The following is a 24,552-nucleotide window of genomic DNA, read 5'->3' on the forward strand; positions in this document are numbered from 1 at the left end:
ACCATGCAACTACATTATTCAAAAAACTAAGATATCACATATATATTATAAACTATTTTAATTTTGGCTCGACTTAGCGATAAAAAAAAGTTTTTTTTTGTGTTAATTCTTTTAGTCATTCAATTTGTGAAATTATAATTAACCAATAATTCTAATAAAATAGTAAAAAGGAATATATTTTGAATTGATTTGTAAACATATCTCTTTTCGTCTTATGCGTCTCTTACGATGTCCTAAATGTGTAAATAGTCTATAAAATTACACTAGTAATGAATGAAAAGGCATATTGCACTTGATACTAAAAAGCCCTACTTTTTCTTAAAGAAAAAAGTACTGTTTTTTAAATAGCATGAAAAATGCTCAAACATATATATTTTTCTCTAAAAAAAATGAGTTCTTTTAAGGATAGGGAAAAAGGGTTAGTAAAGGATTTTTTTTAAGGATGTTTAATTCAAACTTAATCATAATTTGACTATGAATTAAAATCATAGAAAGAAAGATTATTTTAATGTGAAAAAGATAATCCCAAACCCACTTTAGAGATGTATGGATGAAGATGAAGATACTTTCAAACTTTTCAAAACAAAAAGATGGAGAGATAAAGTTCTATAGATCAAACGATATGAACATTGAACACGAGCTTAAAATGCGAACAGTAATCAAAGTTATTGAGAAAAAAAAGGAAAATTGTAAGAGGAAAAGAAAAAGAAATTCAAAACCAAAGACTTTTTCATTGGGAAACACAACGACCGACAAGTCGTGTGGATCGTAGTATTATCTTTTTTCTTTTCCTAATGGGATATTGAGAATCATTCTTCTTTAAATACCCACGTACCTCCGTTCCATTTGGCCGAGATTTTGTAGCTCGTTTTCCATTTCCGATATCGAATTTTTCAAGTTTTTTTTTTTCGATCTGGGGTTGTCGATTTCACTTATTAAAGGTCTTTTTTGAAGTGGGGTTTTCGAATTCTTCTTGACGAACAAATGGAGGGTGTTGATCATCTTGCCCATGAGAGGAACAAGGCCCAATTCGACGTTAATGATATGAAGATCGTTTGGGCTGGTTCTCGTGAAGCGTTTGAGGTATCTGATCGAATGTCTCGACTGGTTGCTAATGATCCGGTGAGTAATTTCTGTTCCACAGTCTTTAATTTTCTGGACATTCTTTCAATTTTTGTTATTCATTTGATTTAATGGATTTTTTGTGATGTTTTTGGTTTAAAGGCCTTTCGTAAGGACAATAGGGTCCATTTAACAAGGAAGGAATTGTTTAAGAACACTCTTAGGAAAGCAGCGTATGCATGGAAGAAGATTATTGAGCTTAAACTTTCTGGTATGACTAATTGATTTGAACTCTTTATGTGGATTGTGTTGTATTGTATTCTTATTTTCTTGAACGTTTAATTCACTTTGTGTTATCTCTTTAGAGGAGGAAGCTGGTAGATTAAGGTTTTTTGTGGATGAGCCAGCATATACGGATCTTCACTGGGTCAGTTAACTCAATTCTCTTTATTCGCATTACAACAACAATTACAGGCTAAATTGTTGGCTGTATGACTTTTGTTTGGACAACTCTGTGGATAAATATCGGTCTCCATCATCTTGCCTTTTAAACTTTTGGAATTACGTTTAATGTTCCATCTCTCATTCTCTGTTTTTTTTCTTTGTTTTAGGGAATGTTCGTTCCATTCCTTAAAGGTCAAGGTACTGAGGAGCAGCTAAAGAAGTGGTTGCCATTGGCATATAAGATGCAAATAATTGGTTGCTATGCTCAAACCGAACTTGGTCATGGTTCAAATGTTCAAGGGCTTGAGACAACTGCAACGTTTGATCCAAAGACAGACGAATTTGTCATACACAGTCCTACACTAACCTCAAGCAAAGTAAGTACAGTGGTAACTGTATATTCAGGCAGGGGAAGTTAGTTACCTCTTACCTGTATCGGATTGATCACTATCAAACTCTGTTTCATCTTTATGTGCCAATAATTAAAGAATTTGTTTCCTGTAGGTGTTACTGAATGGATTAGATTGATAATGAAGAGAAATTTTAATTAAATTTGCTATTTTGGTGACTTGATCAACTGTAGAAAGTTGTAACCGAATAAATTGACTGTAGTTTATAATATCTTTTTGTTTGATGGTTGGTATTCACACTCAGCGTTGATGTTTTAACTTTGGCACCTCTGTATTTAGGTATGAGAATATCTCGTGCATTCCTTGTCTCTTATTTTCGTTCCTTCTTTCTTGTGAACAGTGGTGGCCTGGTGGTTTGGGTAAGGTTTCAACACATGCAGTTGTATTTGCTCGTCTTATCACCAACGGTCAAGATTATGGAGTGCATGGTATGCAAATTATGAATGCTTTCAATCCTCTAGTTCTTGATCCTTATTTGTTATTTCTAATCAGAAAGCTTCCATTTTGTAGGTTTCATAGTGCAGATAAGGAGTTTGGATGATCACTCAGTTCTACCAGGCATAACCATTGGAGATATTGGTGTTAAATTTGGGAATGGAGCTTACAATACTATGGATAATGGGGTCATGCACTTTGATCACATCCGCATCCCAAGGAACCAACTGTTGATGAGGTTATTTCTATTTTCTGTTTTATCTTGTTTGTTTTATCTATTCATTTTCGGTCACCTATTCCTTACTATCATATTACATCTCTTCATGTTTTTCTTGTACATTGTTCATGTCTATCTATTGGGAATAGGAATGGGGATCATTTTCCTCGTTATGTTCTCATTGCTTGATTTTTCTTGTTTGAGGGATGAGCCTTGGCGAATCTCATTTCTATTCTTCAATCTTACAAAAAATTTGAAAACAAAGAAAATACAGAAATAACGACTCTCTAATTGGTATGCATACATATCATGCATTCAGTTGAATAAGCCCTCTAAAGTTGGCTCTAAAATTCACAGGTTTTCTCAAGTAACAAGGGAAGGGAAATATGTGCAATCAGATGTTCCGCGACAACTAGTTTATGGCACCATGGTATATGTTAGAAAGACAATTGTAATTGATGCTTCAAATGCCTTATCACGTGCAGTCTGTATTGCTACAAGGTACAGTGCTGTTCGTAGACAATTTGGATCACAGGATGGTGCGGAAAATCAGGTATTAGTTTAGAAGATTTTATGTTACAGGTTTATTTGTAAATTATCATTAATCTAGGCTATTATAGTCACATTAACTATTCTGCGTCAATTTTGTATCTAGTTTGATATATTTGTTTTCCTTTCCAAGAATTCTATTTATTTTACGGTTTCAACCTGCAGTTATTAACATTCTGCTCTGGTTAATTCCCCTGGTAATTATTGCTAGTTTCTTGTGTATGACCAACTCATCAAAATTATTTTCTCCATATGGGTTTATGAAATCAAGACCAACATAAATACAAATAGTTGAGTATATGATTACCAATCTGTCTTAATGTCCATGTTAGAAACAAAACATAGAAGAAATTGCCTCTCAACGACATTAATTTGCTGTTCTAGATTGTTGATGAATAATGTTTTCTCAATTGTTTGATCTTTTAGGTGATAAATTATAAAACGCAACAAAGTAGGCTATTCCCTTTGCTGGCTTCTGCCTATGCTTTCAGATTTGTTGGTGAGTGGTTACAATGGCTATACACGGATGTGACTCAGAGACTGGCTGCCAACGATTTCTCAACCTTGCCTGAGGCTCATGCATGCACTGCAGGGTTGAAGTCAATCACAACGGCTGCAACTGCTGTGAGTATCTTTTAAAACTCGTGCAAGTCCTCTCGAGGACTAACAGTTGGGTTGTGAGCATAATATAGAAATGTTCAACTCCATAGTTCTTTTCTAAGAAAATCCTATACTTATCCTTGTTAGTAGACTAGCAGAATTATTGGTCCTTAATTGTTTTATTGACATTTATATTACCAAGCACCACCTTTATTTTACTATCAACCTTAATTTTAAATTATGATTGCAGGATGGGATCGAGGAGTGCAGGAAGTTATGCGGTGGCCACGGCTATCTCTGTAGCAGTGGGCTTCCTGAGTTGTTTGCTGTTTATGTCCCTGCCTGTACATATGAAGGAGACAATGTTGTGCTACTTTTACAGGTGTGGTTCAACTTTTGAAGTAATGAATTATAATTGTGACTTTGTGTTAAACTTCTCAACATGGGAAGCTCTATTTTATTCTTTGATTGTTCCTTATAGAGAATGAAAACCAAAACAAATTTCTGCTGGAAGAATGAACAAAATCATTCAAATCGTCTTCAATCCATAAGATTCTGTCAAGGGTATCTAACTAGATTTGTTAAACTTATGTTGTTTATAATATAGGTTGCACGATTTCTTGTAAAGACCGTATCCCAGTTGGTGTCTGGGAAGAAGCCCGTCGGTACAACAGCTTACATGGGACGACTTCAACGTCTGATGGAATCCACTTGCAAAGTTCAGAAAGGTAAATTGTTATAAAAAAGAGAGAAATATTTGTACGTCCAACTTGAAGATGATATAAAAATCACAGGGACCTGGTTACTTGTTTACTGATTTTCTTGTCAATTCTGGTTCTCTGCAGCTGAGGACTGGTTAAATCCAAGCATCGTTCTCGAGGCTTTCGAAGTACGGTCAGCTAGGATGTCTGTTGAATGTGCCAAGAGACTTAGCCAGTTTACCAATCAAGAAGAAGGTGCGTCCGCTTCTGCCTGAATGAAAAATGGATTTCATTAAAAAAAAATAGTATTTTAAGAAATATTGAAATAACCGCCTTGTAATTTTCCTTTTCCGCTCTTCGACCAATTCGCTCGTGGCATCTTTAAACTATCAATTAATTATCTACATACATGACTGCAATTGTTCTCCTAATCCTGTAGAGATTTCATTATCCTTTATTATACTGCAGGTTTTCATGAACTTTCTCCTAGTTTAGTTGAGGCTGCAGTTGCACATTGCCAACTAATTATTGTCTCCAAGTAAGTTCTTGTTAGATTCACGAATCCTTGAAAGCTTTGATTCTTTTGAACTGGTCTTTTAACATACAGAGCATAACCCAATTTTCGGGTTTCGTGTTTTCAGCCTGCTCCTCAGTTCCTTTACTGATTGTTTTGAAAATCTTTCAATTTCAGATTCATTGAGAAACTTCAAGGAGACATACCTGGAAATGGAGTAAAAGAGCAACTGCAGAAACTTTGTAGCATTTATGCTTTGTATACTCTACACAAACACTTGGGTGATTTTCTTTCCACTTCCACCATCACTCCCAAACAGGCTTCACTTGCTGATGATCAACTTAGATCTCTATATGCCCAGGTTTGAACACAAGAACATTTTCCTCTTGACCTTTCTAGATGTTGAAGGGAAATCGTCTTCTAACCCGACGTCAAAATTCTCTCTTTTATAGGTTCGACCAAATGCAGTTGCTCTTGTTGATGCGTTTAACTACACCGACCATTACCTTGGCTCAATTCTTGGCCGGTATGATGGGAATGTTTACCCGAAACTCTACGATGAGGCATGGAAGGATCCCATGAACGACACGGCTGTGCCTGATGGCTACCATGAATATATCAGACCATTGCTTAAGCAGCAGCTCAGAAATTCAAGGCTATGAAGAATATCGTATGGTGTAACAAAATGTTATGCTCTTGATAATTTCTAATAAGTTAATGGATTCAGCCTGGGCTTCTATACTCCTGAATGAATTCGCCATTGTTTTAGATCGAATTACTACTATTAATTTTAAGTTCCTTATAAAAATGGAAGGTGGGTTTTCTTTTTATTTCTTTATATTTGTTCCTATTTTGAGTCAATAATAAAAAATAAAAGTTGAAGTTTCTTATTCCCTTCTTGTTATTATTATCTGTAGTCGTTAGTCGTTATTTTATATATTGAATGCATATTAGTCGGATTAAATAATTTAGAGAAGGAAGAAAATAAATTTTGATTAAATTAACAAGATTTGTTAAAACTTTATCCAAAATAAGATTTATCATTTAAGTTACAAATATTTATAAAGAGAAATGAAACAAGATAGAGTATTAATTTAAAGAGTATAAGAAAGAAATCAATTTTGACATTTAAATTTGTAAGTTGTATAAACTTAGAATAAATTTTAAATATGATCCTAAGTTGCAATCAACAAGCAACACCTCTAGCCAGCACTCCTAACCCTCTACCAAGCAAAAGAAAAGTGTATGCTTTTTAAAAATCAATTTTTGTTAAATTTTCTTTATAGAAACACTTTAAAAATTTTAGATTTTTTTTAATTCGTACGGGTGTATTTTTTAAAATTTGTATCATAAATCTAATATACAAATATTTGTATTTTATTTACCGAAATTTAAAATTTTTATTGAAAAACATGTCATTAGCTTTTGTAAATATGATATTAATTTTGAATGTTTTGTACGTAAGCTTTCCGTACTAAAAAATTAATTATTGTGTTACATGGGAAAGAAATTACATATATGTTCTTTAAATTGATGTTGTAAGTACAATATCGAAATATTATGTATTGTTAACAATCAATTTAAGAAAACGACGACCAACGTAATAACATTGAAACGAAATAAAATATGAAAAATAATATTTTTTTTAATGCAGTTAAATGACGAACATCAATTATATCGAACAATTCTATTTTGCAATATAGTATGAAAATAATAAAAATAAAACAATAATGACGAACATTAATTATATCGAACAATTCTATTTTGCAATATAGTATGAAAATAATAATTAGAAAACAATAATAAATTTCTTAATTTAAAATAATAATAATAATAATAAATTTTTTAATTTAAAATAATAATAATAATAATAATTTTCTTAATTTAAAATAACAATAATGTCACAGAAGAAGAAAGAGAATGATTAAGGGCAGATTGAGACAAAGAAAGAGAAGATTAAGAAGGAATAAGGGGACTAAATATATTCCTTACCCTCTCTTATTTTTTATTTCAAACATGTCATTTCTTTTCCTTCTTCCAAACGAGGCCTTTGATTTTTTTCTAAAATAATTTATTTTCAAAATTATTCAATAACTAATTTGAATATAGATTATTCTTATTGAAATTAATGGTTTATAAAGACTTACAACTTTTTGTGGGTCAAAATTAGTGGATGAATTAGCAACAATTGAATAAAGGATAAATATGCTCACTTTAGTTTAGGTTTAATTTCATGACATTAAAATTTTAGTCATATGGATACAATTTTACAAGTCTAGAATCACGACAACGATATACATGAAAAACGACGAAAGAAAGAAAGAGAAGAAAGAAGGATGAAGTTAAAATTTTAGAGTCATATTACATATCTAATCCCTTTCATATCACTTACCTTTCCATAAATCTTAAAAGATTGAGTAAAACAAATCCTTTAGTCCTTTTCCTTTTTAATGTTTGACTTTTGAAAATTGAAAATTGTACTTATTTTTCACCGTTCCCTTGATTTTCATATTTCCTTTGAAAACATTTTAGCTCTTTGTTGAACTCAAATTTGTGAAAACTGAATTTTTCTTTTGATTTTAAATAACCCTTTGAAATATTCTAAACTAATAAATGAAAATTATGTTTATAGTGAACTTACATTTCATAAACCAAGAATCAAATAGTTACCAAATGAATCTTAGATTATGAAATACACAAATAAAGAGATAAAAATCTAACTAGATGTTCATCAAGATCTATAGAAGCAAGTAGTCTACATCTGGTAAATTGCTCCCTCAAATCCTTATTCTGTATTTATATAAATCAATTTATTTACTTAACCAATCCATCCAATTTACAGTAATTTATTAGCCAAGAGAAATGCTAACTTACAATATGTACTTTGCATAATGTGTATGGGTGTATATCTTCAACAATATAAAAGTTTCCTCTGTGCTGCAGCATTTGCATATGAAGTGGCAAAGTCCTCTTTTCCTTGTCTTTCCTACAGCGGGGATTGGAACATACAGCTTCAATATCGCATAAGCACAAAGAACAGCAGAAACTTATATGAGTTTGACACTCGACGCATGAGAACGACTAATTAAGAATTCAGATTAGAATGGGAAAATTCAATGTTGGGGTATAATAATGTAACTACTTTCTACACATACTTGATAAAAAGACAACACCTATCTAGACACTTTTTTGAGAATCTTACGCAAATGTTTATATTATTCCTTTCTAGATTTATCTTTAAAAACATAAATAAATATCTAAAAAGAAAGGCTCTAAAGACTCCATGATAATGAAGACTTTATAAAACTCTAAGGTAATTTTAGATTTAAGAAGACCTCAACGATCTCATGCCTATAAACAGGAAGTTTGTAAGACCCAAAATTTAAAAAAACAAAAAAACAAAAAAACAAAAAACAAAAAACAAAAAACAAACAGGTGTCTTATGATGTTTATAAAACCTAACAAATTGAATGTCTAATTACTATAATGCCCCTTAGCCCTCATCATAATAATTACCCCAATATATTCCTAACTAGGGGTCTTTTAAGCAAACAAAATGAGAAAAAGGTGAATAAAGTGAATGAGTGAGTATTGAGACCCGAGAGTGATAGAGTTTTCACTATACACAATTTCTCTTATTTATCTAGACACAAGTTATCCTCCAACAAAAATCCTTTTTAATATTATCCCAAATCTTCACAAACATTTCAAAACTATCACTCAGAGTAAAAATCTTTCAAAACTACAAAAGTGAAATTCAAACTTAAAACAGTAATGTAAAAGCCTACACCAATGTGATAGTTTTGAAACATTTTATGAAAAGTTAGAGCTAATAATGCAACTTTTGAGACAATAAGAATACTTTTGAAATAAAAAGCAAAGTTCGTGGACATTTTTTTATAACTAGGCCAAATATTTTAACAGTACTTGTGATGGAAAGCATTGAAGAACTCCTAAACACAACAAATATAATTAGCTTCATAAAACAAACGATTATCTATGCTGTACCTGTACATATGCTGCTTGATGATTCCCGAGTGCCATTCTATTCCTTAGGCGTGGTTGTGTTAATTATCAAGATGATGATATACATACTCTACTCAAGACAACACCAACATCGAGGCAACAAACTTGGGACAACTTTCTTCTTACTCTACAATAAATTACTCTTTTCCGTAAACTCCTCAGCTCTTTTAAGACATTCGTCTCTAGACAGTTTTTCATTCAAATCAGAAGATCAAAGAGGTATTATGTCCGAGGGATTGGAAATAGATTCAGTCTACTAAACCAAATTGAGTGCAGAACCATGTGAAACAAATCATATTTAAGGGGTTTTGGGTTCCAAAGAAAGTGTTTCTGAACCATCTTCACATTTATCTGCATTGTAAGATATCTCTTCAATGGGATAGCCGTCAGAATCTCCTTCAGCTTGGGAATATCCTTTTCAGCCACAACCACAGAGAATGCACTCCAATCAAGAAACTCACTAAAAGGAAGCACAAAATTATCAGCAATAATTACTGGGACACATTCATAATAAATGGCTTCGATTATCCTTGGGCTGTTTACTTCGTATCCCATTGGACATATGCAGTATTTGCTTGACTTCATATGTTGTATATATGTCATCTTACGGGAGACTCTCAGTGGCAAAGGTCCATAAACTCTAATATCATCATCTTTGTCATTCCAATGCTTCAGAAGTATTGGACGGACTCTCCCATGCATGTTCCCAGCAAAGAAAGCAAGAATTGGCCGCTGTGATACCCTTTTCCCACCAACATTTCTAAGAGGTTTCCTTGGTGTCCTTATAGTAGTTTCTGGCAAGGAAACATCCTTCCCAAGTTTGAAAACCCCTTCTGAGAGATCAGCATTGCATAAAGCCTTTATGGTGTTTTGGCTAAGTTCTCTATGTTCATTGACAGTATAGGGGCCCTGCAGAAAGTTGTGACACATCAAAAGAAAGAAATTGGTTAACCATTAGAGTAGTGGCTTCAGCAATCTCTACTCGTTGCCATTCCGTTAAAGTGCTGATATAATTAAATTTACCATAACTCATCGGTAAATGTAAGTTTTTGGGTCAATCGGTGATTTAATATACTCAAAGAAATTTGAAATGAAGAAATAAGCGTCTCACCCAGTCATGGCAAGCAACAAGGAAATGATCGTAGCCATGTGTGCGGTTCCAATATGGATACTTTCCAGCAATCCAATTCACATGGTCCCTCAGGTATATTGACAATGGTTTCATGTTGTGAGAATCAGGCACATAAAGAGCCGTCTGCAGCTGGCGAGAACTATATGCAAGATAAAATAAGTGCGCCTTTTCTGGGTCTTTTGTGACAAACTGCCTGTTTTCCTCCATCAGCTTCATAAACCACCCTTCAGAAGCATAAATTCCCCTCAGATGGGGAGTGTGGAAGATAGGTCTAGATCCATCTCGGTAAATGTAAACTTTGAGTATCAGTTCCATCAGTTCATAACTCCTGACATTTTGGGGAAATATAATGGAATCAATTGATTACAAGTACTGAAAAGGAAAGGCATGCATAAGGAATTAGACAAAATCCAGAAGATTATCATGTATAAAAAACAAATGTATAAAACGGACTTTATTGGAAACATTCTTCTCAATCTGCAAGTCATACATGCTTCCTAGAACTTAGATTCCGACTTCCTAACTCTTTCCTTAAGCATACTAATCACTATTTATCTGTTCTTTCAAATATTTCTTGCATGAGCTGACTCCCACCATCATAGAAAGTAAAAGAGATTCTGACATCAAATCCTTAAATTATATCATCTCATTTACATATTTAAGTTAAAATAGAAGTACTGATAATGCAAATACCTTTTGAAGATAGATACATTCAAGAACAAAGGGGCATACAGATCAGCATCATCTATTACTGTTGGAGCATGCTTAAGCTCCTCCTTTGCATAAGCAAGTGCTTCCACAGGCTTCAAGGACCAAACATGCCTCTGGATTACATATACATAACATGGTCATCAGAATATTACAATAACTTTACTATTTATCTTTAAAACAAAAGGAAATAGAATTCCAAATTGCCATACCTCCAATGCGGAAGGCGGTCTCCTAGGTGGAGGAGGAGGAGTTAGAATAATTGGCTTCTCTTTTAACTTGGCATGCTTCCTTCTTCTAGATGATTTTCTTCTTTTAGGAGCTGTCTCTCTCTCCTGATTCACTGAAACAAGTTGAACCATTTGATCTGTAGCATTTTGCTGGACAACAGAGTTCAATGGTATCAATGGGAGCCTTTCTGTACTATTATTGTGGGTTTCATTCAATTCCATGGTTTCCTCCATGGGTTCATATAATATAACTGTTGCAGGTCGAGAAACGAACCATGTGTGCAATGGATAAGGAAGTATCAACATTTGAAGTGCAATGCCTCCAACAGTCAAAATGGCACCAATAAGACATACTTTTGTCCAATTTATTTTATAACTTATTGAAACCCTAAAGACTTCTCTCATTACGTATAGAGAAAAACGCTGCAATAGTTTACTCATTTCATTGCAACAATGTTTGCAACCCTATCGACCTATGAGAGACTGGTTCTAGAACATATCCTGACTGCATGCCATTATGATGTGAGAACAGATATAGAAATTTAATCCATTGGAACAAGCATTCAAGTCCAGGCAACATCTAAAAGGATGTCAGAGCTTAAACGGACTCGATTAAGTTTCCTGTCTCACCGCATGCAGTCAATTGCAATATCATGAGACTTCAGCACCTGCCAATGAACATTTTCAAAGTCATATTGACTGAACAGATTATTTCTGCAAGTACTGAAAGTAGGTACAGTATAAATGAAATGTTTGAAATGGATAGTTGATTTTCTATTTCATGCATTCAATTTCTCATAAAAACAGGTCTTCTGTGTTAATGCCTAAAATAAACCCCAGAATATAGCAAGCATTGAGTGCCCATCAAGAGAAAAAAAATCCTCGAATAAGAATATCTTTAAGGCTACCAAAACTTCAAAAGGAAGTAAAAAGAGTTTATTATGAAGTAAAAGTTAAAAATATATCAACCTAATCATAGTTCAACTAACTAAAACATATAGATTTGACCAAGAGTTTAGAGCTTCCAATTTCCCTCTATGTTGTTGAACTCATGGAAAGTTATATACATCTTCAATTTAGTTTCAATTAATTAGGGAAGTCATGCTCCAAATCTTATATATTATCCAATTTTTATTGAGAGGGAAAAGGAAATTAAGTCACAAATGACTTTCAGATATGGCTATCAGAACTATAAGAGAAATGTGATCCCCGTACTCTCCGAATTAACCACTATTTCTCATTAAAGTTCAATTAGTTTCGCTTTCACTTCTCCACTTGCTTACAGTTGTTGTGAAAGCTTTCGATCTTGAAGGTTATATGAATGGTAAAATTCAGCCTCTTGAGAAGTTCATAAATAGTAACTTCTCTGAAAAGAGGTCTGGAGCTGTATTGAAAAAAATATAGGTACACAGTTCGCGTTATTCCATAAGCGAATATCTGTTGAAAGAAACTACTATACAACATGCTTATAATCTCTGTTATTAAAGCTAATTGTAGAAATGGAAAATAACAACCCAATTTCTTAAATCGCCAATTGACCAAAAGCTTGTGGGCAAAGGTAAATTCAATTATATATCACTGACACAATAGTTATTTCTTACAGATGAAAATACGTAAATCAATTTTAAATTCCAAAAATCTAAAATGAAAAATATAGAATACAGGGTATCAATCAAAATGCATTAGTCAAACAGAAACAGGATCGTTGCCCTCCAATTAAACATCCACAAGATTAAACCCATTGAACAAACACCAAATTCTATGTATCGAGAACTTCATAATTCTCAACCGTCACACGATATGACGAAAATCTTAAGTCGCACGAAAATTAGAAAACCGTGTACTTCTCAGCTATGCAAAGTCGAAATACAGCTGAATCAATGAATTCAATAAACAGAAACGATTCTAATCAAGTAGAAATAAAAAATTAAAAAGAAAAAACGCGTCGAGAAGGGGAAAAAAAAGATTAACAGGATCATTACATCAAATTGCATACCTGGATTCAGAAAGCACGAAACAGAGAAAATTGGACCAAAATGATGATGGTGATGAACTCAGAGAAGAACAGAAACGGGGGATGACAATGGAAAGGATATGAAAGGACGGAGAATCAAGGAAGAATAAGAAAGAAAGGGAAAAGAAAAGAAGAGCAGAAATGGAAAACAGGGGAAGTGGAACCAAATGGAGGGAAATTACACACTGGCGACAAATGCGGGAACGGTTCTTATATATATAATATACACACAACTTTTTTTTGACTCATGATCCAATGTACAAATTAAAGAAAAAAATGTCTCAAGCAAATTAATATATATATATGTATCTTAAAATCATAATCACTTATAATTTATTTATTTTCGATAGTCTATTTTTGTCTATAGTTTATCAAAATAAATTGTAGTATTTTAATATATTTGTGAGTATCTTTGTAAATTTTATCTATTAAAATAATTTTTCATATCACTGTTTCTTTTTAAGGTTTTAGTTTTTAGTTTTGTTTTAATTTTTTTTTTCTGAATTTCAAAGCAATCTTTTAATTTATATTTTTCACTGAATATTCAAATTGAATTGTTAATGTTAATGTCCATCAATTAAATGAAATAAATATGAAAATAAAATTTTGGAACTAATTTTATTGGTGGAAAAATAGTGAAACCTTAATCGATTATAGTTTATTCAATTTAATATTAACAATAAACATTGGAAACCAAGTATTCGACTAAAGATCGACGTTAAAAATATAAATCTTAAATACATTACCAATTTGATTAAAATAAAACTTATACAAAAAATAGAATTGTAATATTTTGAAATTTATTGACAGAAAGAAAGCTATACCACTAAAATGAACAAAAACGTAATTGGGATCAAATATATATTATAAATTTTAAGGTCAAAGATTCAATATCAAAATAATTTACTTTCACTTTCTTTTTAGTATAACAATTTTTATCTTCCATTATCTATGCCTTATTTGATAATCATTTTATTTTATAATTCTTGTTTATTAAAAATAAACCATATTGGTTTAGTGATTGAATTATGTTTTTTTTTTGAAACAATAAATAAATATATATTTTTTAAGTTTCTTTTTTCATTTTCAATTTCCATTCCTATTAAAAACAAGTGAATTAGTTATCAAATCGACTTGTTTTTAAAAATTAAAAAAACAAATAGATTGATCATATGTTAAAAATTAGTAACCACCACTTTAGTTTTTAAGTTTTAGTATATAACAATATGTTCTCATATTTTAAATTTATAATAATTTAGTCCCTATACGTACAATTTACAATTTTAAGATTCCAATCGAAATTCTTATATAACTAAATCATTAGATTAATCCAAAACAAAATGTAAATTTTGAAAATGATCTTCACAATGAATTACAGTAAATTGGAACAAAATAAATTTAGGATATTTCCCATGATTTCTAAGTTTGAAACTTTATTTTTTCTACCAGAGTAGTTATTTCAAGTATTTTTTACACAATATCTCCTATTTTTATTCACTTTAAGCCTATATACTTTTATATGTCCAACTTTAGTCTCAGAACTTTCAACAAATCTTAAATTTAATCTTTACCACTAGTTTATTATAGCTTTTTCATTACCCTTTATTTTCCATTAGCATTTTTTACTATAAATTTTAAAAATATATTCTTATATTTTTACATTGTAATTATTTAATCAAAATAAAAGTTAACTTCAACAAACCAAACTTAACATTTACCAAAAGCATGAAGACAGAAAATTGGACAATTGAAAATATATGTAATAAAATTGAACAAATTTATTTTAATTTTAACCCTCATTCAAATACAAAAACTAATGTAATACAAATTATTTGACGTTGCAAAAAAAGACCTTTACAAAATGTTTTTCAACTTAGATATGCGAAGCCACCGTGTCCGCGGGGCAGAGGAAGTGTCACATACAACTGGCGCCACGTGATTGGTGATATCTTGATAGTTACGGAAACCCGTGGAGTCCAGCTTGTGGGTTTAACTAAATTCTGTCTTACATACTTCAAAAGAATAAAAAAGGAAATAAAAAACTCAATTTTGATCAATCTTTTAAAAATATTAAAAATATAATAAAATCTATTAGGATAAATTTTACTATATTTTTAATTTTTTAAAAATATTATTATATACATAATTATTTTTTTATAATCTATTAATTTTTTTTCTATTATAATTATCCACTAATAAGTCTATTAGAAAACATAGACTAATAAATATATCGAAAGTAAATGGGAAATTGAATAAATAGATGATGTGGCTACTCGTTTATGACCTTTCTTTTCTTTGTTACCCATCTTTTCTGCTACCTATTACTGCATGCTGTCTTTGCAGGTGAGTTAGATGAAGGATAATAATAAATATTAATCTTAGTCATAGACGATGGAATGTAATGTACCTTTTGTCATTTTAAGAAAAACGTGCTAAGTTCTTTTTAAAGTAACTTAAAATTTTAGGAGTTTAAAACACGTAATTCAAATATAACTTATAATTTTTTAGGTATGTTGTAATTTAACAAAAAGCAAGGGTATAAATGAGGGTGTATCAATTACTTAAATCTTTAAAGATGTGAGTAATTTGCATTGTGTTAATTAATTAAACATCTTGTCGTTTTATGGATGTGACTGTTTTGGAAGCTTGGGTGGCTCATTTGTGTGTTTGTCGTGCATTTTTAAAGGCCCCTTGGTCATATATGTGAGGTTTGACCATTTTTGTAAGAGTATGTAATATTATTGAGAAAAAGAATTTGGATGTGGTTGGTGTTCGTCGTTTGAAGAAGAAAGAAATCAGTATTCTTCCAAGCTATACTTCAACCTACTCGTTACCTTTGATTTGTGATTCATTTTGAGAGTGAGTTGTCAAGCTTCGGGGAGCCTAAACCATACAAGTAAAATGGTATTTGCTTGAGATGGAAAGATGAATTTCAAATGAGGGAGTCTCACGATTTCAGGGAAGTTTAAGTCTTTTTGAAAGGGAGTCTCTGTCTTAGGGAACTTAAAACACTTTTCACTAATATTACAACTTAAGTGAAACCTAAGTTGTATTTGAGAGCAGTTTCACATCTAAGGAGAATTTAGGTGAACGATTGAATAGTATTCGCTCTTCATTACTATTACAGAGCTACTATGTTGTAATTGCTTATCATTGATATTACTAAAGTTATATTTTTTGGACACACTATCCTCCAGATATAGGTGGTATTTACCGAACTTGATACCAATATCTGGTGTTTTTTTTTATATATGTTACTTTCTAACATTACTTATCACATTGTTTCTGTGCATTAGATACCTCCAAACAAAACTCAAATGCTGTAAGGATATTATATATATATATATATATATATATATCAATTTTTTTGCTGAAATGATTTGATAAAAATACACAATCTTCACTCTCCCTAAATATCATGATTCATGTGTTACATCACAATTTCCCTAAATGGGCCAACTTTGAAGAATACCCATCGTGTGCCGGCCCATAAATAATGTAAACGATGCCCAATATGGGCTCAGGCATCAACGACGTCGTATAGAAAGACCAAGAGATTTGCCATCAAGGCACAGATCTTGCTCACGTGTCATCCAATACGTAGAAGTTCAAATTATAACCAATGAAACATCGAAACGTCACCAAAGTACTCCGACGTGGACTCAACTATCAAATCCCATAGGCCGCGACCAGCAAAAGAAATTAGAGCCAATAAACAAAATCTCAAAGCTGAAATTTGTCCGCCAATAGACATATAAGCCCATTATAAAACCGCTAATTTACAAAATTTCACTATCATTAAACACTTTTCAAAAAGGGTATTATGGTCATTTCGTGTCTCCCAAATTGTCCCATAAAAATAAAAAAAGAGGGAAAATATAGAAAAAAGAAAAAGAAGAAGAAGAAGAATCTGGTCTGTTTCAATTCAACTTCTTCATGAATTTTTCCATTTGGAATTGCCGCTCGGACGCATCAATGGTAGCTTAGGTTTTAGATTGCTACTCTTCTGTTCTTGTCTCGATCTCTTGTAATTTTGAATTTAGTGCTTCTTGAACATGGCTGCTCCGTTCTTCTCAACGCCAATTCAGCCTTATGTTTACCAGGTGCTCTCTTCTTCTTTGATTCGTATTTTGATGTTTCCAATTTTAAGTTTGATTCTGGATCCTGCGAGGGTTTAGGTAAATTTCAAGAAGATGAAATGGAAAACTTTGATTATATGTCTTATTTCTTACTTTAGGTTGATTTTCCTGATCGTATGTTTGGTGGGTTTGATCCTGTTTAGTTTCGGCATTTTAATTTTGTGATTAAGGGTTTTACCATCCTTCGGGTCTCATTGATTTTGAATTTCGGGGGAGGCTTTTTCCACGCGTTGCAAATTGTTAACAAGGGGGTTTATTGATAATGGAGGACATTTTGTGATTCAAATAGGTCTGCGGGAACCATTTTTAGTTATGTTCTTTCCAGCTTTCTTCGGACAGGCCAAATGTCAGATATACATTGTTTGGAGCACCAGGATTTTTCTTGAAAGTGCAAATTGTTGCTTTTCGCTCCAAGATTATACACTGGTCTCGAGTGTGTTGGTCTTTTAAAATTAATAAACAACAAAACGAATTATGAACATGAGTTGACCGGTACATTTAGTGGTATCACGGCAATGCATTCGTCAGTCAATAATGGACTTGTATGATAGAGAGGTTTGAGGTATGAGTATGAACTCTATTACAGTGTCGAATTAGGCTTTTTATCTCAAGAGTAGTTCAAGAGGCTAAATATTTAAGCATTAACAAACCAACACCCAACTCATTGTAAAACCAATGTGGTATCACCCAACAATCTCTCATTACTTTTTGGTTCTTTGGATTGGATCTGACCATCTACCTAATCAAGTTTGTAGAGTTAGACTGCATGTGAAAGTTGTTATAACCTAGTTCTTTTTTCCTAATGAAAACACAACTTTCATTGAGAAAAGAATACAAGGGCATACAAAAAAAACCAGCCCACAAAACCACCCTTTTAAAGGAAGGGGGGGACCAACTAAGTTGTTATAACCTAGTTTATATTACCTCTCAGTGGCCAAATGGGTCTTCCAACTCCAAAAGCTAGTCTTGGAGGCAAAGTTTTACCTATCACCTAGCATCCAACTCTTTCAAAATTGACGTTGACATAATCCAAAATCATGATTACTGAATGTTAATTTGAAAAACCAAAAGATGAATAAGAAATATTAGACATTGTCCCATGACAGTTCTTAGACTAAAGAATGGATGTTTGTGATATGACAGCAAGCTTAAAAAGAAGCGATATGGGTTGCTGTCAGGGAAACATTCATTAGATGCCATCCTATTTAAAGCAGAAAACATGAACGGCCTGGAATAAAATTTGTCACCCTCTTGGTGTAGAGATCACCATTTAACTGATTTTTTCCCTGTCTCTAATATTTGTAACTTTGGAAGGATTGGATTTTAATAATTCTCATGAAGTTTGGTCGAATTGGAATCTAGTGTATGCTGTGTAATACTATTATTTTACTAATATTAGTTTGTTCTACGTCATGCTGTAGAGCCCACAAGATGCAATGATACCTTTTCAGATTTTGGGTGGTGAAGCCCAAGTACTACAGGTATATTATATATTGCTATTGTTATTTTCATCTAATGTCACATAGATAGATCATGGTTAACTTCTTTCAAGTACCACCTCTGTTAATGTTCTTGCTCATTTGACGCTGACAGATTATGCTAAAACCACAAGAGAAGGTTATTGCAAGGCCTGGTAAGTAGTGTTAGGATTTATTTTTTCTCTTGGTATCTATCTCTTCGTATAATAACATTTTGAGCTTTTAGAATATTGTTTCTATTCCTTTTAATGCTTTCCTTAGGTCAAGTTCATGTTTAACGTGCTTGGATATTGACCTCAATGCGTCTCCAACACTTGTTCAACTTGTTTTTAACTTGACACAATATTGGCATTTGTGAATAGTTCGTGATTCAAGTTCTCTCCCACAGTGTTGGTCAATAGACACAGGCACTAGAATCTAGATGTATGGATCGTTGCTAACTTGATGATCTGTTAATGCTCTGTATCTTCTGTCTGCTTGTTTCAACTGTAATTATTATTAATGTACATATGAAACTAGCAATTATAGTCCTTACAAATTTCTTATTTCAGAAAGTTTTGTTTATGAGAACTGAGGTTCCCTTATAGTTAATCTACTTTTTCTTAATTGGGGAAAGACTCGCCTGTTTCTTTGTTACCTACAGGTTACAACTGTATGTGCAACTGATACACTTATTGTTACAGGCTCAATGTGCTTCATGTCTGGGTCTATTGAAATGGAAAATGTTTTTCTCCCCGAAAATGAAGTGGGTGTTTGGCATTGGCTATTTGGCAAGAGTGTCACTAGCATCGTTCTTCAGAATTCTGGTACAAGTGATGGATATGTTGGAATTGCTGCACCTTCTCTTGCCAGGATTCTTCCGGTTTGTGTTGTGTTTTGTTGTCCTTTATTATTATTATTTAAGAAAAGGTTTAATCAATCGACTTTAGCTTCAATGTTGACCATTCTAGTTTATCCATAATTTTTATAAGTTTTTCCAATCATGTTGGCAGATTGATATGGCGATGTTTGGAGGAGAGCTTCTATGCCAGGTAGAGAGTATTGTTTACTTTGTTGTTTTCCTGGTAGCTTCTCTTTGTTACTTTTCTTAATAACTGATTTACCGCTGTGCCCTTCTAGTTCTCCCTCCCCCTCACAGTGGTTGAAAGAAACTAAATTTATTTGTTTAACAAGTTGAAGTTTTAGATATCTTGAATTCAGTTATTCTACTTATATTCTTTTGGGCTCCATTGCCTGATAATTTTTGCCTCATTTTTTTATACGTAGCCAGATGCATTCCTTTGCTCTGTTAATGATGTGAAGGTTAACAACACAATTGATCATAGAGTACGCAATGTTGTCCCAGGTGTGGAGGTGAGCTGATTTATTATTCCTTATTGTCCGTGCTTTCTTGAATTCATTTTGCCCTTCCTAATGTTGTTTATTTTCTTCTCTCTTGCTACTCTGGATCTAACTGTAGGGGTTTCTTAGACAGAAGTTATCAGGCCAAGGGCTTGCCTTTATCCTTGGGGGTGGATCTGGTATGCGCTTCTCATTTTTCATTTTAATTTTGCAAATTCTCCAAAGGCCCGTTTATATCTGTATTCGAGCAACACAAATGTTTGTTTTATTATTGAGATTTATTTTGATGCCTGCAATGTGGTGAATCACGACTGCTGACCTTGAACTGTACCAAGTCAGATGCATGTATGCTAGTATATTAAAATGGAGTTAGATTTTATTCACACATCAAATAGACGGAGTAATTTCTGTAATACTAACTTAAAGGCTGGTTCATTCAGAGATTTATGGTTCATAATTTACCAAGTATGATATATATAGTGGCCAGAACCAGAAGGATTGGGAGACCACATTATTGATGCTGATATATTTAATTTAATGTTCAAGATGGAACAGACTTCATGCTTCAGCTTTTAGACAATTTAAGATTAGCATTATTTTTATTTGAAGAGAAAGCTTTCTGTTTCAAAATAAGTAATGTATAGTATAAGTCTGCTAATTATGAAAGTCTTTTTTTTTTTTTTTTTTTTTTTTGGGTTCTGCTAGTTGTACAGAAAAATCTCGAGGTTGGTGAAGTTATAGCAGTGGATATCTCCTGCATTGTGGCTATGACCACCTCAATTGATGTCCAAATCAAATACAATGGTCCTGTGAGAAGAGCAGTATTTGGAGTAAGAGTTCTTTATTTGAATGGAGTTTTCTTTTTGCTTTCCATGTCTTCTCTTCGTTGGCCATGCAATAATTTTATTTCTAGGTTGTTATCCAGACAAAGGCCGAATAATTTACGAGCTACACTTCTCATAACTACAGCCAATTCTTACTCAGGGATTTTGTCGAGTGAATATCTTATTCGACCTTCTCTTGTCTCTCCATTTTTAAAGAAAATATAAAGTATCAGATCCCACAGTTTCGAACTCTCCTTGTTCTCGAGTTTTATAGGAAATACTTGTTTTTTCATGCTTTAAGGTTTCCCATGATCGTGAAATTGCAGGGTGAAAACTTAGTGACAGCCACATTAACAGGACCAGGGATGGTGTTCATACAGAGTTTGCCATTTCAACGACTTTCACAACGCATCGCGAGGTAATTTCTTAAGAATTCTTTCTAAGGTACAAAAGGTGTAATGTTTCCGTTTTTGCCCTCGAAACTTATTGGAGAAAGCATGGATTTTTTGGTTGCAGGGCTGTTACATCCCCAAACATGAGGGAAAATCCAAAGTTTTTCGTTCAGCTTGCACTTTTCTTTTTTCTGGCGTATGTTGTGATTGTATCTTCAATAATCTTGACAGATGTATGATTCTATTTCTAGATCTTCCCTTTTAAATCTCTCCCAGGGTGATTAGTTAGGCTGAAATTGGGATTAACTAATACAAAGGTTTAGTTCTAAGTTGGAAAACTTTTTTTTGGGCGTTAATTATTGGATTCTATTATATATATATATTGAAGTTGTGCAGATATTTTGAGCCGAGTAAATGATATCTTCCCACCTTGAGTTTTGTAATTTGGTATATTTGTATTATTAGCTATGCCTTCAATTTGTTGTATCCTAAGAAGTGTGGGGATTTTTGTTCTGAATAGAATTTAAAACTGAAACTTCAATTTTATAGACAAAGAAAAGGTAATAGTGAATTTAAATTCTACTCTGTTAGTTGTGCTTTTGTAGAAGGAATATTACGTTTTCACTTTCAATACAGTGTTGTTTGTTTTCCGTCAAATTGCCAATCAATTTTTCTTCAAAAAGAAAAGTGCAATTTCGTATGACGTGTGCAGAAGGTACTCTGTTCATGGTGCTGTCACATTTGGTCAGAAAATCAAGTACTTTTTTTTAATATAAATACATTGTTGAGCTATACACTTTTCTGATGGATAAATCAAAATAAAATTATCAATTTACACCTCAATTTTTGTTTCAGTTGTATCAATTTATAAACTTTTGATTTTGTACCAATTATATCACCTTTTCATGTTGCTTCAAATTCAAATTCTCGTTCAATATTCTAACCGACTTTTGTTTCAATGTTAGTTTTTTTTTAAAACATTTACACAAGTGTTCGGTGGTAATCATGCACTTATTTTAGATTATTTTTTTTTCATAATGTAACTCTACTTGTTTAAGATGGAATATGCAATGCTAAGAAAAATTATGATTGGCTTGCCACACTTGTATTTTATATACATGGGAGAAAAATTCGTCCCGATGATATGAGTTAACATCCTTGACAATGATTCTTTGATAATTTTTATTTCTAACAATTTTTTTTCTCACCAAAAGCATAATTTTTTAATGAATTTAAAATTGACGAGTATGTTTTAATGATTTTAAAGTCATTTCCAATTATCATACTTTCAACGTTGGTTTGTTGTTGACTTTTGGCTATGAACTTAATAAAATTAAATTGCTCGATATTGATATTGTTGAACTTCTAAAAGAAAAAAAAAATCTAAATGTAAAAAATATATTTGCATAGAACAATCTTAGTGTGATTATAGGAATAATAATTCTTCTACAATGTTACTGACGTTTAACCGTTAGAAGGAAGTTGATTTGGCATCTAGGGATTTATGGAGGTTATTCTCCCAGCTCAACTTGGGGGTATGTGGATCTAAAAACAAAGTAACCTTGAGACCGTATGAGATTATCGAAAAGGCGAGGACCTTGAGAAGAAACCAAGGCTGAGTGCTAGAAAGGCAACATGATTTACAACTTTATTGCTATCCTCCGAAGAGGTTACACTACACAGGGTCTCAACAGCCAATGGATCAACCGTTCATGTTTTGCTACAATTATTTTCTTTAAGAAAGAACGGATGGGTCGGTAGGTATGTTTTACTATAATTACTTGAAATCCATTATTTCTCACCTAGGTAGCATAACCATAGGCTATATCTAATCAAGCCTAGCATATCGTCCCCACGTAACTTCTAAAGAAATGTTCATATCAAACACGCTCTTTTAAGATCACTTATCTGAGTGAATCAAGTTCGTTCATCCCACAACATATGAATCTTAATCGGTCCTAAGGGCACCACCAAGGGATGATAAGCAAGCAAGCATATTGCTGAAAAAAGTATTATCTCAAATATCAAATCAGGTTTTATCGATACGGATAAGGCAGTGGATATTGCAGGAGAAAAAAGTAACAGTCGCTAGATTGGCAGCAGTGAGCTTCTTACAAAAATCTTCTCTAATCTCTAATGTTCCTGATTAGCATTAAAGAATGGATGTAACATATGACTCAAGAAACTGATCAACAGGACCACATGATCTCAAAATAAGAGTCTGGGGAATAAGGAGATGTGAGATTCCTTCATAGTGTCAAGAAAATCCTTCTTCTGTAATTAGAGACTGATTCCAGGTGAGGAAAAGGATGTCATTGACTCACAAAAGAGTAGAGACCTTGTCAACGGTAAAAGCAAAGACTCAAAGGCAAATATTCTAACCGATAAGGAACCTCAGATGAGAGAAGTCCATTGATGGGTAAAAAGTGTTTTAGTGGTATACAGAAAATTAGCATTCCATAGCGGAATTCTCATTGAAAAGAAAAAGAAATAATACAAGGGCGACCAGAAAAATAAACCATGAAAAGAGAAAACAAAGACGGAAGTTCGATGCTAACTACAAAAAGGACTACAATCCAAAAGAACGAGAGTAGTGTCATAGTTAAAAAGCAGTCTACCGACGGACACTTGAATATAAGCTTAAACCTAACCAACTCCCTGACCTTCTCCCTAGATTACTCAACATCCCTAAAGATCCTACTATTCCTCTCATGCTGGATACCCCACAAAGAAACTCACATGCAACAACTCATATCCCTTAATCCAAAACCAAAAAGAAGGATGCAGAAGCACCTCCTCTAACAAGGACCACTCACACCTAAAGATCTCTGGCAACGTCAATGGCAATATGAGCGACAATTTGATCAGGGCGCTAGTTTATCTCTAATATCATTCATGAGCTAGAGGAATATTAGCAAGAGTAAGTTCTGAACTAGAAAGCTAATTTTTAGAAACTCCAGTTGCCAAAAAGCAAAATGATTCTACATAATGGAACCCATTTCGAAATAAGATTTCTTGATGCAGAGTGCATTTGCCTTGCCAAGACCAAAAATGATAAATGGTTCAAAAATTACAACTATATTTCCCATTGTGTGAACAAATGCATAATGAAGTACAAACAAGACAACCACAGACTTGGTTTCAGTCTCATCTTTATTAGCTAGAGTTGAGGCTGCCACTCAATAAACCGACTATTAGGGCCCCGGCCCAGGACTGATTAGTGCCAAATTTTAGTTACATTACGATACTTCATTTATACTGAAATCACACAGAAATAAAATGCAAGAGTCAACATCACATCATCTACAACCAGCAAAAGTGGAGAAGGTCTTCCTA

At 32.8% G+C, this 24,552-nt stretch overlaps 3 protein-coding genes across 5 annotated transcripts; 2 read left to right on the plus strand and 1 right to left on the minus strand.

Annotated features, from left to right (window-relative positions):
- Positions 1–648: 648 nt before the first annotated feature.
- Positions 649–5,822, plus strand: LOC103482592 (peroxisomal acyl-coenzyme A oxidase 1). The gene is made up of 14 exons (XM_008438828.3): positions 649–1,122; positions 1,225–1,333; positions 1,428–1,489; positions 1,674–1,883; positions 2,257–2,344; positions 2,427–2,589; positions 2,926–3,121; positions 3,544–3,741; positions 3,968–4,099; positions 4,325–4,445; positions 4,563–4,673; positions 4,887–4,956; positions 5,110–5,293; positions 5,385–5,822. The coding sequence occupies exons 1-14, from the start codon at positions 985–987 to the stop codon at positions 5,592–5,594; spliced, it is 1,992 nt and encodes a 663-aa protein (XP_008437050.1). The 5' UTR covers positions 649–984; the 3' UTR covers positions 5,595–5,822.
- Positions 5,823–7,701: 1,879 nt separating this feature from the next.
- Positions 7,702–13,246, minus strand: LOC103482593 (probable glycosyltransferase At5g03795). Of its 3 annotated transcripts, none has more exons than XR_007823545.1 (6): positions 13,025–13,246; positions 11,011–11,696; positions 10,784–10,914; positions 10,070–10,418; positions 8,941–9,867; positions 7,702–7,918 (listed from the first exon to the last, which is right to left on the minus strand). XR_007823545.1 is itself a non-coding variant. In XM_051089818.1 (5 exons), exons 2-5 carry the CDS (start codon positions 11,467–11,469, stop codon positions 9,181–9,183), a joined length of 1,626 nt encoding a protein of 541 aa, XP_050945775.1. In that variant the 5' UTR covers positions 11,470–11,696; positions 13,025–13,246; the 3' UTR covers positions 8,940–9,180. The 3 variants fall into 3 exon arrangements, 1 of the variants encoding a protein (XP_050945775.1); XR_007823546.1 differs by having other exon boundaries at positions 7,702–7,943; XM_051089818.1 differs by lacking the exon at positions 7,702–7,918 and having other exon boundaries at positions 8,940–9,867.
- Positions 13,247–16,922: 3,676 nt separating this feature from the next.
- On the plus strand, positions 16,923–21,659 carry LOC103482594 (uncharacterized). The gene is made up of 10 exons (XM_008438831.3): positions 16,923–17,145; positions 18,603–18,662; positions 18,775–18,814; positions 19,343–19,521; positions 19,652–19,690; positions 19,926–20,012; positions 20,119–20,179; positions 20,706–20,830; positions 21,151–21,242; positions 21,341–21,659. Exons 1-10 carry the CDS (start codon positions 17,098–17,100, stop codon positions 21,453–21,455), a joined length of 846 nt encoding a protein of 281 aa, XP_008437053.1. The 5' UTR covers positions 16,923–17,097; the 3' UTR covers positions 21,456–21,659.
- Positions 21,660–24,552: the final 2,893 nt, after the last annotated feature.

Source organism: Cucumis melo, chromosome 9 (assembly GCF_025177605.1).
Source record: "Cucumis melo cultivar AY chromosome 9, USDA_Cmelo_AY_1.0, whole genome shotgun sequence".
Taxonomy (NCBI): domain Eukaryota; kingdom Viridiplantae; phylum Streptophyta; class Magnoliopsida; order Cucurbitales; family Cucurbitaceae; genus Cucumis; species Cucumis melo.

Excerpts from the sequence above, each read along its gene's own strand:
- LOC103482592 (XM_008438828.3), top strand. The coding sequence starts at position 985 with ATGGAGGGTGTTGATCATCTTGCCCATGAGAGGAACAAGGCCCAATTC. Across the intron at positions 1,490-1,673 it reads CATATACGGATCTTCACTGG|GGAATGTTCGTTCCATTCCT; the intron begins GTCAGTTAACTC and ends TCTTTGTTTTAG. Across the intron at positions 4,957-5,109 it reads CAACTAATTATTGTCTCCAA|ATTCATTGAGAAACTTCAAG; the intron begins GTAAGTTCTTGT and ends TTTCAATTTCAG.
- LOC103482593 (XM_051089818.1), bottom strand. The coding sequence starts at position 11,469 with ATGAGTAAACTATTGCAGCGTTTTTCTCTATACGTAATGAGAGAAGTC. Across the intron at positions 10,419-10,783 it reads AATGTATCTATCTTCAAAAG|GAGTTATGAACTGATGGAAC; the intron begins GTATTTGCATTA and ends CCAAAATGTCAG. Across the intron at positions 9,868-10,069 it reads TTGTTGCTTGCCATGACTGG|GGCCCCTATACTGTCAATGA; the intron begins GTGAGACGCTTA and ends AACTTTCTGCAG.
- LOC103482594 (XM_008438831.3), top strand. The coding sequence starts at position 17,098 with ATGGCTGCTCCGTTCTTCTCAACGCCAATTCAGCCTTATGTTTACCAG. Across the intron at positions 17,146-18,602 it reads TTCAGCCTTATGTTTACCAG|AGCCCACAAGATGCAATGAT; the intron begins GTGCTCTCTTCT and ends GTCATGCTGTAG. Across the intron at positions 20,180-20,705 it reads TATCCTTGGGGGTGGATCTG|TTGTACAGAAAAATCTCGAG; the intron begins GTATGCGCTTCT and ends GGGTTCTGCTAG.